This window comes from Bufo gargarizans, chromosome 6 (assembly GCF_014858855.1).
Source record: "Bufo gargarizans isolate SCDJY-AF-19 chromosome 6, ASM1485885v1, whole genome shotgun sequence".
NCBI lineage: Eukaryota > Metazoa > Chordata > Amphibia > Anura > Bufonidae > Bufo > Bufo gargarizans.
Window position 1 is genome coordinate 39,132,911 of NC_058085.1, and position 12,824 is coordinate 39,145,734.

The 12,824-nt window shown below is 51.8% G+C and overlaps 1 protein-coding gene across 2 annotated transcripts; it reads right to left on the bottom strand.

The window, feature by feature from the left end:
- Positions 1–917: 917 nt before the first annotated feature.
- Positions 918–11,849, bottom strand: PRKAR1A (protein kinase cAMP-dependent type I regulatory subunit alpha). Of its 2 annotated transcripts, none has more exons than XM_044296057.1 (11): positions 11,731–11,849; positions 7,191–7,362; positions 6,643–6,816; positions 6,474–6,565; positions 6,066–6,127; positions 5,729–5,775; positions 5,492–5,650; positions 5,358–5,418; positions 1,963–2,084; positions 1,800–1,881; positions 918–1,728 (listed from the first exon to the last, which is right to left on the bottom strand). In XM_044296057.1, the coding sequence occupies exons 2-11, from the start codon at positions 7,356–7,358 to the stop codon at positions 1,556–1,558; spliced, it is 1,140 nt and encodes a 379-aa protein (XP_044151992.1). In that variant the 5' UTR covers positions 7,359–7,362; positions 11,731–11,849; the 3' UTR covers positions 918–1,555. The 2 variants fall into 2 exon arrangements, with proteins under 2 accessions (XP_044151992.1, XP_044151991.1); XM_044296056.1 differs by having other exon boundaries at positions 11,670–11,844.
- Between the last annotated feature and the right edge of the window lie 975 nt (positions 11,850–12,824).

The window sequence follows — 12,824 nt, forward strand, 5'->3', positions numbered from 1 at the left end:
AGTGTGCAAAGCAGTAATCGAAGCAAAAGGTGGCTACTTTGAAGAACCTAGAATATGACATATTTTCAGTTGTTTCACACTTTTTTGTTATGTATATAATTCCACATGTGTTTATTCATAGTTTTGATGCCTTCAGTGTGAATCTACAATTTTCAGTCATGAAAATAAAGAAAACTTTGAATGAGAAGAAGGTGTGTCCCAACTTTTGGTCTGTACTGTAACTGTACCTCCTGTACACAGCAGACTGACCTCATCTCTAGACAGGACACCATACACATCCTGCATTATCTCTCCACTAACAGTTAACTGTTCAGGTACTGGGACTTGAACATGCCCAATCCTTTGTCAGTGAAGATGAGAGTGCGCCTGATCTCTGCCAATGGCTTTCTTCTGTATCCCCATTAAAAGCTGAATGCAGCGGTGACTGGGAAGCACGCTGTTTCGCAGGCAGGCATCCGGTTTAAACAGCACAACGTCATTTCACTCTGTTTGGCGATGGATCTACCATTGTCCTGTGTAAACCTGACAGCAGACCCTCCTTCCGTACACAGGGACACGCTGCTTCACTGGTGACGCTCGTTGATCTGCACAGTGTGATGAGTGACGATCAGTCTGTCATGGGTCAGTGTTCTTTACGGGCAAAGTCCTCGTCATCAGCAGCGGATCTTATTTCCATGTGACGGACGAGGCCTCTGCGGATACTTTACAGTAGTTTGGTCTTTATAGTGTCTGGACGCACTGTGACGGCGGCTACAAGGGGTTAATCTGGACTCACGCCAAATTAAACTGCCTGTCCCTGGAACATTACCGTTGGGATAAAGGGGGGCGGTCGGCTCCATGTGAACACGCTGCCTCCAAGTGGTGACTGGTGGCATAGCAGCCACCAGCAGAATACGCAGAAGACAGAAAACGCAGGGTAAGAAGTCAAATCATTTTATTGCTAACGGCTTGTGAGGAGAATCTATAAGAAAAGGAATCCATCTTTATTCAGAGAGATCTGAGCACATACAGTAAATGATCAGATAACGATACAAAACTGGTCCTCTTAATGTGACGAGACGGACGGAGCCTGCGTACGAGTCTACAGAGCGCAAAAGAATCAGCTTTCCCCCAAACGCCCCGCGCTCACCGCTAAATGACGGCATCACATTAAAAAACAAGCGGATAAAACCGGCGACGGAGCCTATGGGGACCCAGTGATCTGCACTTCCTGGGGCCTGGTTAAAATGCTGCCGGGCCCCAGGACGCAGATCACGGGGCCACACCCGGCCGTTTCCTTGTGTGCAGAAACAGGAGGTGGACATGACACCCGATTCATTTCCAAGCAGCAGGACCCAAGGCCTTGGTCACCCAATAGATGGACACAATGGGCAGCACCAGGACCTCCAGCTACTGGCAACTCCAGGGTTAATAGAAACCAATTTCTAAAGGAAAGAAGGGGGTGAGGCTTTCAGCTTGTCCTGGTGGCGGGACTGACAGGAGTGATGGTGGCAGCGGAGAGCACAAGCTATCTGCGGAGGTAAAGCGGTGGTGGAGGGTGCGGGCAGGTGGGCGCTCACACAGACAGCGAGACAAAGCTGTTGTACTGCTGGATGTTTCTCTTCAAGATGTCAGAGCAGGGCCCCAGGACCCGCTCAAAGCGCGGGCGATCCAGCTTCACACACTTCAAGGGGCCACGGGCCACGACGGTGGCCGCTCGGGGTCTGTTCATCAGCAGAGCTATTTCACCTGTAGGGAAGGGAGAGTGTCAGAACTGGGGCGATCACTTTAGTCCAGAGAGCTACAAACTGAAGACTTACCAAAATAATCTGAGGACCCAAGACGTCCGACCTCCACAAACTCCTCAATCTCTGAGCGGCGTTGCAGCACAGCAGCCGTCCCCTGTGGAGAGCCACAGAACCAATGACTGCAGGGCCCCAGGCAGCATTGCACACCCTACTGGTAACAAGGCTCATCACTCACCTCAAGGATGATGAAGAACTCGTCTCCGGGCTCCCCCTGCACCACAATCTTCTGTCCATCCTCAAACTGGACCGGCTCCAGTGCGTCCGCCACCGTCAACCGCTCCCACTTATCGAGAGATTCTGGGGGACAGGAGGGTGAGAAGTGAACCTCAAGAGCCGACACCTCAAACACAACAGATACAGAACAGCAGTTCTATGTAATAACACTGCCACATGGTGACAGCTCTCAGAGTACAGATAATGCAGTAGATATCACCTGCAGTCCTATGTAACACCACAGATAAGAAAATAGAAAGAGTTGAGGGTTATTCAGAACTTGTGGAAAAAAGGTAATCCAGAAGACCAAAATAACATGAGACGCCAGTGGATGTGGAGATGCATTGGATTGTGGTACAAGGAGTGGATTAGATTTAGTGGAGAGGCTGCTCAAGGGTTAACCACGCGGACAAGTCCTCTGCATGTAAAGCAATATCGATAGACGGGAGACAGAACGGTTGGAAGTAGTGGGATCTTGGAGGCCCCCACTAGGTACAACCTGCTCCAAAACCCCGGATATAGCGCCAGCTCACTACAAGTAATTAGATTATAGTTCGGGGTCAGGAGGATGTGCCCCAAGCTATAGAAACACCTTGTGGGAGGAATAAAATCGTATTTGTGCCAGCAGGGGGTGAGCCCGTACAGACGCGTGTGTATCACAAGTGGGGCTGTTATCTGAAATAGTTAAGATATCAAAAACATCTTACATAAATTAATGCATAAAAATCGATATATAAAATATATAATCTATGAGCTTGTACTGAAAATCAAGACACCAGTAAACCTTATACCCCCCCCAGTCTGGATCACCTGTAGAATGTATGAAATGATGAAGGCAGCCAATCAATCAGGGCTTCTGTTCAACTTTATTTTGCCATCAAATTCAGCTCAACGCGTTTCGGGACAAGAGGTCCCTTCATCAGGAGCAGCTTGCATAAACAAAGTATATACACCTTATGGATGGTGTAGAAAGAAAACCGCCAAAAACTAGTAGGAGGGTCTGAGTTCATGCGCATGCCTACGGAAATCACGCCGGCGGGCGTGTTCTGGGAGACCCGGAAGGGAAAGTGCTATGGATCCCTGGGACGCAGTGCTGCGCAGCAGCGGAAATAATGTTACAGTGCGCTCCAGGCTGGGACGCACTGGAGGCCAATGCGCATGTTCGGAAGTAAGAAATCGGTGCGATGCGTTCCACACTGGGTTGCTAGGTGGCTAACGGCGCTGGTCTGGGTGTCCTAATTTGAGGGGATACATTAAAAGCAGCTTATCCATCGACAAGAAATATGAGGGATTTTGTTTGAATGTTCTATCTATATGAGGAGTAACAATAATTTGGGCAGTGGATCTCGATTCAAACAGGAGATATGGTTGGGAAAAACCATTGAGAATAAAGCTCTGAGAATTCTCCCAGACACTATTATAGACCCCACAAAACTCCATGAACTTCTAGATCATGGATCCTCCATAGGGGTCCTAGATAAAAAAGAAAAGAATTACCTACAAGTATTGCACACCACTGTTGCACATTTTAATTTTCTCCCCAAAAGTCCTTCACGAACCCAGTGGGAAGACCCATAATCTCCGGTATAGACTCCCTCACGTCAAACCTATCAGAATATACCGACGGTATCCTCCAGAGATATCTAAGCACATTACCCTCTTATTTGAGAGATTAGTCTCATCAGATTCAAAATTTAGAAAATGTAACCTGGCAAGATGATTTTATCTGGGCAACGCTAGACGTCACACCGCTGTATAGCAATATAGTTAGTACACTCAATAGGTCTGAAGGCCACTAAGGACTTTCTAGACGCAGACGCTTCTATGCCCCCCACACAGAGAGACTTCATTCTCAGATCCATAGATTTCATCTTGCGCCATAATTATTTTTCTGACGATGACACTATTTACATTCAAGAAAAAGGTACAGCAATGGGCACTAAGTTTGCACCATCATATGCTAATCTATTTATGGGTTCCTTCGAAAATCACATCGGCCTGCTTAACCACCCTAATGTCACCTTATACAAAAGATACATTGCTGATATAATTCTGATCTGGCAAGGGAACACGGATGACCTCAGGCTGATTAGGAATCTAGGGTTCACTCTAGAGTCTCACCCCAGAGAAGCCATCTTCTTGGATGAATAACATCTTCTCCACCAGGACATATTTTAAAAAGGTTTATGCAAATAGTTTTTTAGATTTTAGAAGCTGTCTCCATCATAAATGGAAGACTAACATACCCTTTAGCCAGATGAAACGAATTAGATGCAACTGTACCGATAATGACACCATGGAGGAAACAAAGACACCCTTGGGGTAAGGTTCACCGGCAAGGGGTACCCCTCCCCCCCATTAAAGACTCAAAGATGAGAATCTTACAAAGTCTCCAACTTAAAAGTTGAAAGAAAAAAACAGAGAATCCAAATAGACCAGGCCTGATAAGGTATAACAGCAATCATAAACTAATCAGACACATACTAACAAAACTTTGGACTGTATTAAAAGATTCCATACTGGGTGAAGAAATACCCAAACAGCCCAAGCAAACTTTTCGTAAAGCCAAAACCCTTAAAAACATTTTGGCCCCTTCGTGTCCTCGTAAGAAAACACCTTCAAATATCGAAACCACCCCCTAAAATGGTAGATACTAAGGGTTCCTCCAAATGTGGCCCGCGAAAGTGCAAATGTTGTGAAATGATCACCACATCCCTGGGAGATTTCCATCTACCACATCCTCAAGGAAAAATACAGCCCCAACAACTCCTGACATGTGGAAGCAAAAACATAATCCATCTACTCCAATGCCCCTGCAATCTCGATTGTCGGCCGTACCACACAAACTCCTAGGGAACGGATGGACGGGCATCGGTCCAACATCAATAGAAAGGTCCTAACTCGTAGTGAGTCACGTCACTTCTCAGTAATGCACGAGGGAAACCCCTCGGGCCTTAGGGTAATCCCATTAGAACAAATCTCATCTACGTCGGAAGGAGATATTCTAGATATTCGGGTTGAAACACTGAACACGTTCATTATTAAGATTCCATACTACTAACCTTTATTTTTTAGCTGAGAATTGTTTTCTTTGTACTCACCATAGAATCGATTTAGGGCCTCGTTTGGAGATTTTTATATTTATATCTAGCTATTACCCCCTTCAATATAGAGAACCTACCAATCGTGCCAAATGTACTTTCACCCATATTTTAGTACGTGTGACCAAGATCCCACTACTTCCAACCGTTCTGTCTCCAGTCTATCGATACACCACAGATAACACAGTGATAGCTCTGAGTACAGATAATGTAGTAGATGTCACCTGCAGTCCTATGTAACACCACAGATACTCACCCAGTATGGACACTTTGCTCAGGAACTCTGCGTACATCTTACGTTTTCGTAACGTGCTGCCCTGTAACAAGAGATGATTGTGTTACATGCACTGGCCCTCCCCTGACCCCACCCCCGCGGATCCCCTCACCCACCATGAGGATTCTCCGGTAGCTGTCCCGGTCGATCCCCCACAACTTCACATTGGTTTTGGCTTTCACAGTCGCAGCTCTCGGGGTCCCATAGATCAAAGCCAGTTCTCCGAAGCTGCCGCCCTCCCCTATGCTGGTCATCCACTCACTGCTGACGTAAACCTGCGAAACAGAGGATTGGCGGTCTGACTGCGGCGTGATCCAAGCCCCGCCCCTAGAGACGGCAGACATCATACTCACATCCATCTCCCCCTGGTCCACCACGTAGAAGTTGTCTCCTTCGTCCCCTGCAAGAGGCCAGAGCAGAATTACTGGGGCACCTCCAACCACCCCAGAATCAGCCGTCACCACAGAGCCTCCCCCCCAGAATCAGCCGTCACCACAGAACCTCCTCCCGGTCCCACAGAATCAGCCGTCACCACAGAGCCCCCCCCCCAGAATCAGCCGTCACCCCAGAACCTCCTCCCGGCCCCCCCATAATCAGCCGTCACCCCAGAACCTCCCAGAATCAGCCGTCACCCCAGAACCTGCCAGAATCAGCCGTCACCCCAGAACCTCCTCCTGGCCCCTCGGTTACCTTGCTGTATCACGGTCTCTCCAGCGATGTATGTGACGGAGAACATGGCATCAAAGATATCACTGGAGGAAGAATAGGAGATCTCAGTCACAACCACAAGGGTCCCAGAAACTGAGATAGGAGGGGCTGTATGCAGGAAGCTGCCCTACACAGCATGGTCCAGAAAGAGGGGTCCCCTAACCCCCAGCAGGCTGGGAAACACTGCTCTATACAGTAACCTACAGCAGCCATATCTCAGCTTCTGGAGCTCCCCCCCTCCTCAGCGCTCTTACATACTCACTATGTACACAGTACCCTACAGCAGCCATGTCTCAGCTTCTGGAGTTCACCCCCGACTCCTCAGCTCTCTTACCTACTCACTATGTACACAGTACCCTACAGCAGCCATGTCTCAGCTTCTGGAGTTACCTCCTCTCATTATCATCCAGATGGGCAAACAGCACGTTCTTCTCGATGGCTTTGGCCAGGGCGGCCATGGTCTTGTAGTCCTTGGGGATGACCTGCGGAGATGAGTGCAGCCTTTAAGCATCAGGCCCCCCAGGATGCAGAGGATATGAACCTTGCGAGGCGCACTTACCTTCCGCACATACGAGGCTGCATCCTCCTCCGTGTACACCTCCGCACTGATCGCTCCGCGCCGTCGCCTGCCCTTTACTACAGGGTTCATGGGTGGAGGAGGAGAGATCTCATCTTCACGGGAGTCTGAACGGGAGCCTGACTTCTGCTGGCTCAGGGTCTGTCTGGCTTCCTCCTGACAGGAAATAATGAAGAGCAAATCAGCAAAAACTGGCTTGAGTGGTAACGTGCCCATCGAGGAACATTAATAGATGTGTGTCTTCTACTGGACAAGTAAGAAGCTGAACCAGTGGTGGAAGCCTTGGAAAGAAGTGTGGTAAACTGGCTCAGTAGTAACGTGATGTAGATGAAGGTGACATGACAAAGTGGCTCAGTGGCAACGTGCTGAATTATGTGAGGAGAATCTGGTTCAATGGTAATGTCCTGTAGGTGGAGGTGTGATGAGACACTGGATTAGTAATGATGTCCTATACATGGAGGTGTGATGAGACACTGGTTTAGTGGTCATGTCCTGTAGGGGAAGGAGTGATAAGAGTCTGAGGGACCTACCTTTTCCAGCCGCTCAAAGTACTCTCGGAGGAAGGCCATGGGCTTGTCGGGCCGGGCGGTGCACAGCTGGACGATGCAGTCCTTCAGCAGCTGCTGGATGTTGTATTTCTGCACATAGTTCTCGCACTCGCGCAGGCTGCGGTCCTCCTCGCTGCCGCACGACGCCATGATGCTGGAAGAGACGGCACACGTTACCTCCTGCTGTATAAAACGCTGCCGGCAGATTACACGGTGACAGGGTCTCTTTACATACAGTCAGGCCAATAAATATTGGGACATGGACACAATTCTAACATTTTTGGCTCTACACCACCACAATGGATGTGAAATGAAACGAAGAAGATGTGCTTTACCTGCAGACTGTCAGCTGTAATTTGAGGTATTTACAGCCAAGTCAGGTGAACGGTGCAGGAATTACAGCAGTTTGCATATGTGCCTCCCACTTGTTAAGGGACCAAAAGTAATGGGACAGAATAATATAAATCAAACTTTCACTTTTTAATACTTGGTTGCAAATCCTTTGCAGTCAGTTACAGCCTGAAGTCTGGAACGCATAGACATCACCAGACGCTGGGTTTCATCCCTGGTGATGCTCTGCCCGGCCTCTACTGCAACTGTCTTCAGTTCCTGCTTGTTCTTGGGGCATTTTCCCTTCAGTTTTGTCTTCAGCAAGTGAAATGCAGCTCAATCGGATTCAGGTCCGGTGATTGACTTGGCCATTGCAGAACATTCCACTTCTTCCCTCTTTGGTTGCTTTTGCAGTATGCTTTGGGTCGTTGTCCATCTGCACTGTGAAGCGCCGTCCAATGAGTTCTGAAGCATTTGGCTGAATATGAGCAGATAATATTGCCCGAAACACTTCAGAATTCATCCTGCTGCTTTTGTCAGCAGTCACATCATCAATAAATACAAGAGAACCAGTTCCATTGGCCGCCATACATGCCCACGCCATGACACTACCACCACCATGCTTCACTGAGGAGGTGGTATGCTTAGGATCATGAGCAGTTCCTCTCCTTCTCCATACTCTTCTCTTCCCATCACTCAGGTACAAGTTGATCTTGGTCTCATCTGTCCATAGGATGTTGTTCCAGAACTGTGAAGGCTTTTTTAGATGTCGTTTGGCAAACTCTAATCTGGCCTTCCTGTTTCTGAGGTTCACCAATGGTTTCCATCTTGTGGTGAACCCTCTGTATTCACTCTGGTGAAGTCTTCTCCTGATTGTTGACTATGACACACATACACCTACCTCCTGGAGAGTGTTCTTGATCTGGCCAACTGTTGTGAAGGGCGTTTTCTTCACCAGGGAAAGAATTCTTCGCTCATCCACCACAGCTGTTTTCTGTGGTCTTCTGGTGTTGCTGAGCTCACCAGTGCGTTCCTTCTCTTTAAGAATGTTCCAAACCGTTGTTGTTTTGGCCAGGCCTAATGTTTTTGCTATCTCTCTGATGGGCTTGTTGTGTTTTTTCAGCCTAATGATGGCTTCACTGATAGTGACAGCTCTTTGGATCTCATCTTGAGAGTTGACAGCAACAGATTCCAAATGCAAATAGCAGACTGGAAATGACCTCTGGACCTTTTATCTGCTCATTGTAATTGGATTCATGAGGGAATAACACACACCTGGCCATGGGACAGCTGAGAAGACAATTGTCCCATTACTTCTGGTCCCTTAACAAGTGGGAGGCACATATGCAAACTGTAGTAATTCCTGCACCGTTCACCTGATTTGGATGTAAATACCTCAGATTACAGCTGACAGTCTGCAGGTAAAGCTGACAGTCTGCAGGTAAAGCTGACAGTCTGCAGGTAAAGCTGACAGTCTGCAGGTAAAGCTGACAGTCTGCAGGTAAAGCTGACAGTCTGCAGGTAAAGCTGACAGTCTGCAGGTAAAGCTGACAGTCTGCAGGTAAAGCTGACAGTCTGCAGGTAAAGCTGACAGTCTGCAGGTAAAGCTGACAGTCTGCAGGTAAAGCACATCTTGTTCGTCTCATTTCACACCCATTGTGGTGGTGTATAGGGCCAGAAATGTTAGAATTTATGGACCTGACTGTATAATCTGCTCAGCTCCTCCTGCTCTATAACACGCTGGCTGAAGGGGTTAATGTTATGGGAGAGCGCGTCATCTTGGTGCAGTAATCCATTTTAGGGTTGGGATCAGAAATCCCATCATGCACAGAGGTCAAGGACACTGCTCATCAGTTGCTGTAATAAAAGGAACCCCCACATAACACCCTCCCGACCGCCACCAGGTGCTGCACCTAAATATACAGGTCATCCAGGACAGGAGACAGAGCCGGCAGTATACACCCCAACATCAATCACCCCCCGATGCACTCATCCTCAGGTCTCCCCCCGGGTGCTGTCACCTTCTTCTCATCCTCAGGTCTTGGTCTCCCCCCCGGGTGATGTCACCCTCATCCTCAGGTCTCCTGCCCCCCCCCCGTGCTGTCACCTTCTTCTCATCCTCAGGTCTCGGTCTCCCCCCCCCCCCGGGTGATGTCACCCTCATCCTCAGGTCTCGGTCTCCCCCCCGGGTGATGTCACGCTCATCCTCAGGTCTCCTGCCCCCCCCCCCCCCCGGTGATGTCACGCTCATCCTCAGGTCTCCTGCCCCCCCCCCCCGGTGATGTCACCCTCATGTCTCCTGCCCCCCCCCCCCCCCCGTGCTGTCACCTTCTTCTCATCCTCAGGTCTCGGTCTCCCCCCCCCCCGGGTGATGTCCCCCTCACCCTCAGGTCTCGATCTCCCCCCCCCCCCCCCGGATGATGTCCCCCTCACCCTCAGGTCTCGATCTCCCCCCCCCCCCCCGTGCTGTCACCTTCTTCTCATCCTCAGGTCTCGATCCCCCCCCCCCCCGGGTGATGTCCCCCTCACCCTCAGGTCTCGATCCCCCCCCCCCCCCCCGGGTGATGTCCCCCTCACCCTCAGGTCTCGATCCCCCCCCCCCCCCCCGGGTGATGTCCCCTCACCCTCAGGTCTCGATCTCCCCCCCCCCCCCCGGGTGATGTCCCCCTCACCCTCAGGTCTCGATCTCCCCCCCCCCCCGGGTGATGTCCCCCTCACCCTCAGGTCTCGATCTCCCCCCCCCCCCCCGGGTGATGTCCCCCTCACCCTCAGGTCTCGATCTCCCCCCCCCCCCCCCCCGGGTGATGTCCCCCTCACCCTCAGGTCTCGATCTCCCCCCCCCCCCCCGGGTGATGTCCCCCTCACCCTCAGGTCTCGATCTCCCCCCCCCCCCCCCCGGGTGATGTCCCCCTCACCCTCAGGTCTCGATCTCCCCCCCCCCCCCCCGGGTGATGTCCCCCTCACCCTCAGGTCTCGATCTCCCCCCCCCCCCCCCCGGGTGATGTCCCCCTCACCCTAAGGTCTCGATCTCCCCCCCCCCCCCCCCCCCGGGTGATGTCCCCCTCACCCTCAGGTCTCGATCCCCCCCCCCCCCCCCGGGTGATGTCCCCCTCACCCTCAGGTCTCGATCCCCCCCCCCCCCCGGGTGATGTCCCCCTCACCCTCAGGTCTCGATCCCCCCCCCCCCCCCGGGTGATGTCACCCTCACCCTCAGGTCTCGGTCTCCCCCCCTGGGTGATGTCCCCCTCACCCTCAGGTCTCGGTCTCCCCCCCTGGGTGATGTCCCCCTCACCCTCAGGTCTCGGTCTCCCCCCCTGGGTGATGTCCCCCTCACCCTCAGGTCTCGGTCTCCCCCCTGGGTGATGTCCCCCTCACCCTCAGGTCTCGGTCTCCCCCCCTGGGTGATGTCCCCCTCACCCTCAGGTCTCGGTCTCCCCCCCTGGGTGATGTCCCCCTCATCCTCAGGTCAGGGTCTCCCCCCCTGGGTGATGTCCCCCTCATCCTCAGGTCAGGGTCTCCCCCCCTGGGTGATGTCCCCCTCATCCTCAGGGTCTCCCCCCCTGGGTGATGGTCCCCCTCATCCTCAGGGTCTCCCCCCCTGGGTGATGTCCCCCTCATCCTCAGGGTCTCCCCCCCTGGGTGATGTCCCCCTCATCCTCAGGGTCTCCCCCCCTGGGTGATGTCCCCCTCATCCTCAGGGTCTCCCCCCCTGGGTGATGTCCCCCTCATCCTCAGGGTCTCCCCCCCTGGGTGATGTCCCCCTCTCCTCAGGTCTCCCCCCTGGGTGATGTCCCCCTCTCCTCAGGTCTCCCCCCTGGGTGATGTCCCCCTCATCCTTAGGTCTCGGTCTCCCCCCGGTGATGTCACCCTCATCCTTAGGTCTCGGTCTCCCCCCGGTGATGTCACCCTCTCCTCAGGTCTCGGTCTCCCCCCGGTGATGTCACCCTCTCCTCAGGTCTCGGTCTCCCCCCGGTGATGTCACCCTCTCCTCAGGTCTCGGTCTCCCCCCGGTGATGTCACCCTCTCCTCAGGTCTCCCCCCGGTGATGTCACCCTCTCCTCAGGTCTCCCCCCGGTGATGTCACCCTCCCCCCCGGTGCCGTCGTTCCCACCGTTAGGCCCCGGTACACACCACAGGCTCCGGGACCAGCTCCGGCTCCGACAAGTCGTCCACCCCCAGCCGGGGCAGTTACCGGAGATGGCTGAGCGGCGGGCCTCCGGTCGCTCTCCCGAGTAATCCGGGCGTCCTGGGCCTCCACCTCCGGGTGTCTTCTCCGCGCACTCACCGGAAACAGTCGGTCAGCCAATCAAAACCTCCAGTGACGTCAATCGGCCTCGTTCTAATAGGAAACGGTTACTAGGCAACGCTCCACCTCTCCGCACCCTTTCATTGCCGACTCCAGTTTTTCTAGTTACCCGACATGCACCGGAGTAAGTTCCGTCACATCACACAGTAGGGAGGTTTCCCGCCATAAACCTGTATGTATATATATTTACTGCCCCGTATATAGTGTATACTGCCGCCCTGTATATAGTGTATACTGCCCCCTGTATACACCCTACTGTCTACTGCCCCCTGTATATAGTGTACACTGCCTCCTATATACACCCTACTGTCTACTGCCCCCTGTATATAGTGTACACTGCCTTCTATATATACACCCACTGTATACTGCCCCCTGTATATAGTGTACACTGCCTTCTATATATACACCCACTGTATACTGCCCCCTGTATATAGTGTATACTGCCCCCTGTATATAGTGTACACTGCCCCCTGTATATAGTGTATACTGCCCCCTGTATATAGTGTACACTGCCTTCTATATATACACCCACTGTATACTGCCCCCTGTATATAGTGTACACTGCCTTCTATATATACACCCACTGTATACTGCCCCCTGTATATAGTGTATACTGCCCCCTGTATATAGTGTACACTGCCCCCTGTATATAGTGTACACTGCCCCCTGTATATAGTGTATACTGCCCCCTGTATATAGTGTACACTGCCCCCTGTATATAGTGTACACTGCCCCCTGTATATAGTGTACACTGCCCCCTGTATATAGTGTACACTGCCCCCTGTATATAGTGTACACTGCCTTCTATATATACACCCACTGTATACTGCCCCCTGTATATAGTGTATACTGCCCCCTGTATATAGTGTACACTGCCCCCTGTATATAGTGTATACTGCCCCCTGTATATAGTGTATACTGCCCCCCTGTATATAGTGTACACTGCCTTCTATATATACACCCACTGTATACTGCCCCCT

What these genes read in the sequence shown, in the direction of transcription:
- PRKAR1A (XM_044296057.1), bottom strand. Translation starts at nt 7,358, where the DNA reads ATGGCGTCGTGCGGCAGCGAGGAGGACCGCAGCCTGCGCGAGTGCGAG. An exon ending in TGGACCAGGGGGAGATGGAT is followed by an intron (nt 5,651 to 5,728) that starts GTGAGTATGATG and finishes TCTGTTTCGCAG; the next exon opens with GTTTACGTCAGCAGTGAGTG. An exon ending in GCTACCGGAGAATCCTCATG is followed by an intron (nt 5,419 to 5,491) that starts GTGGGTGAGGGG and finishes CTCTTGTTACAG; the next exon opens with GGCAGCACGTTACGAAAACG.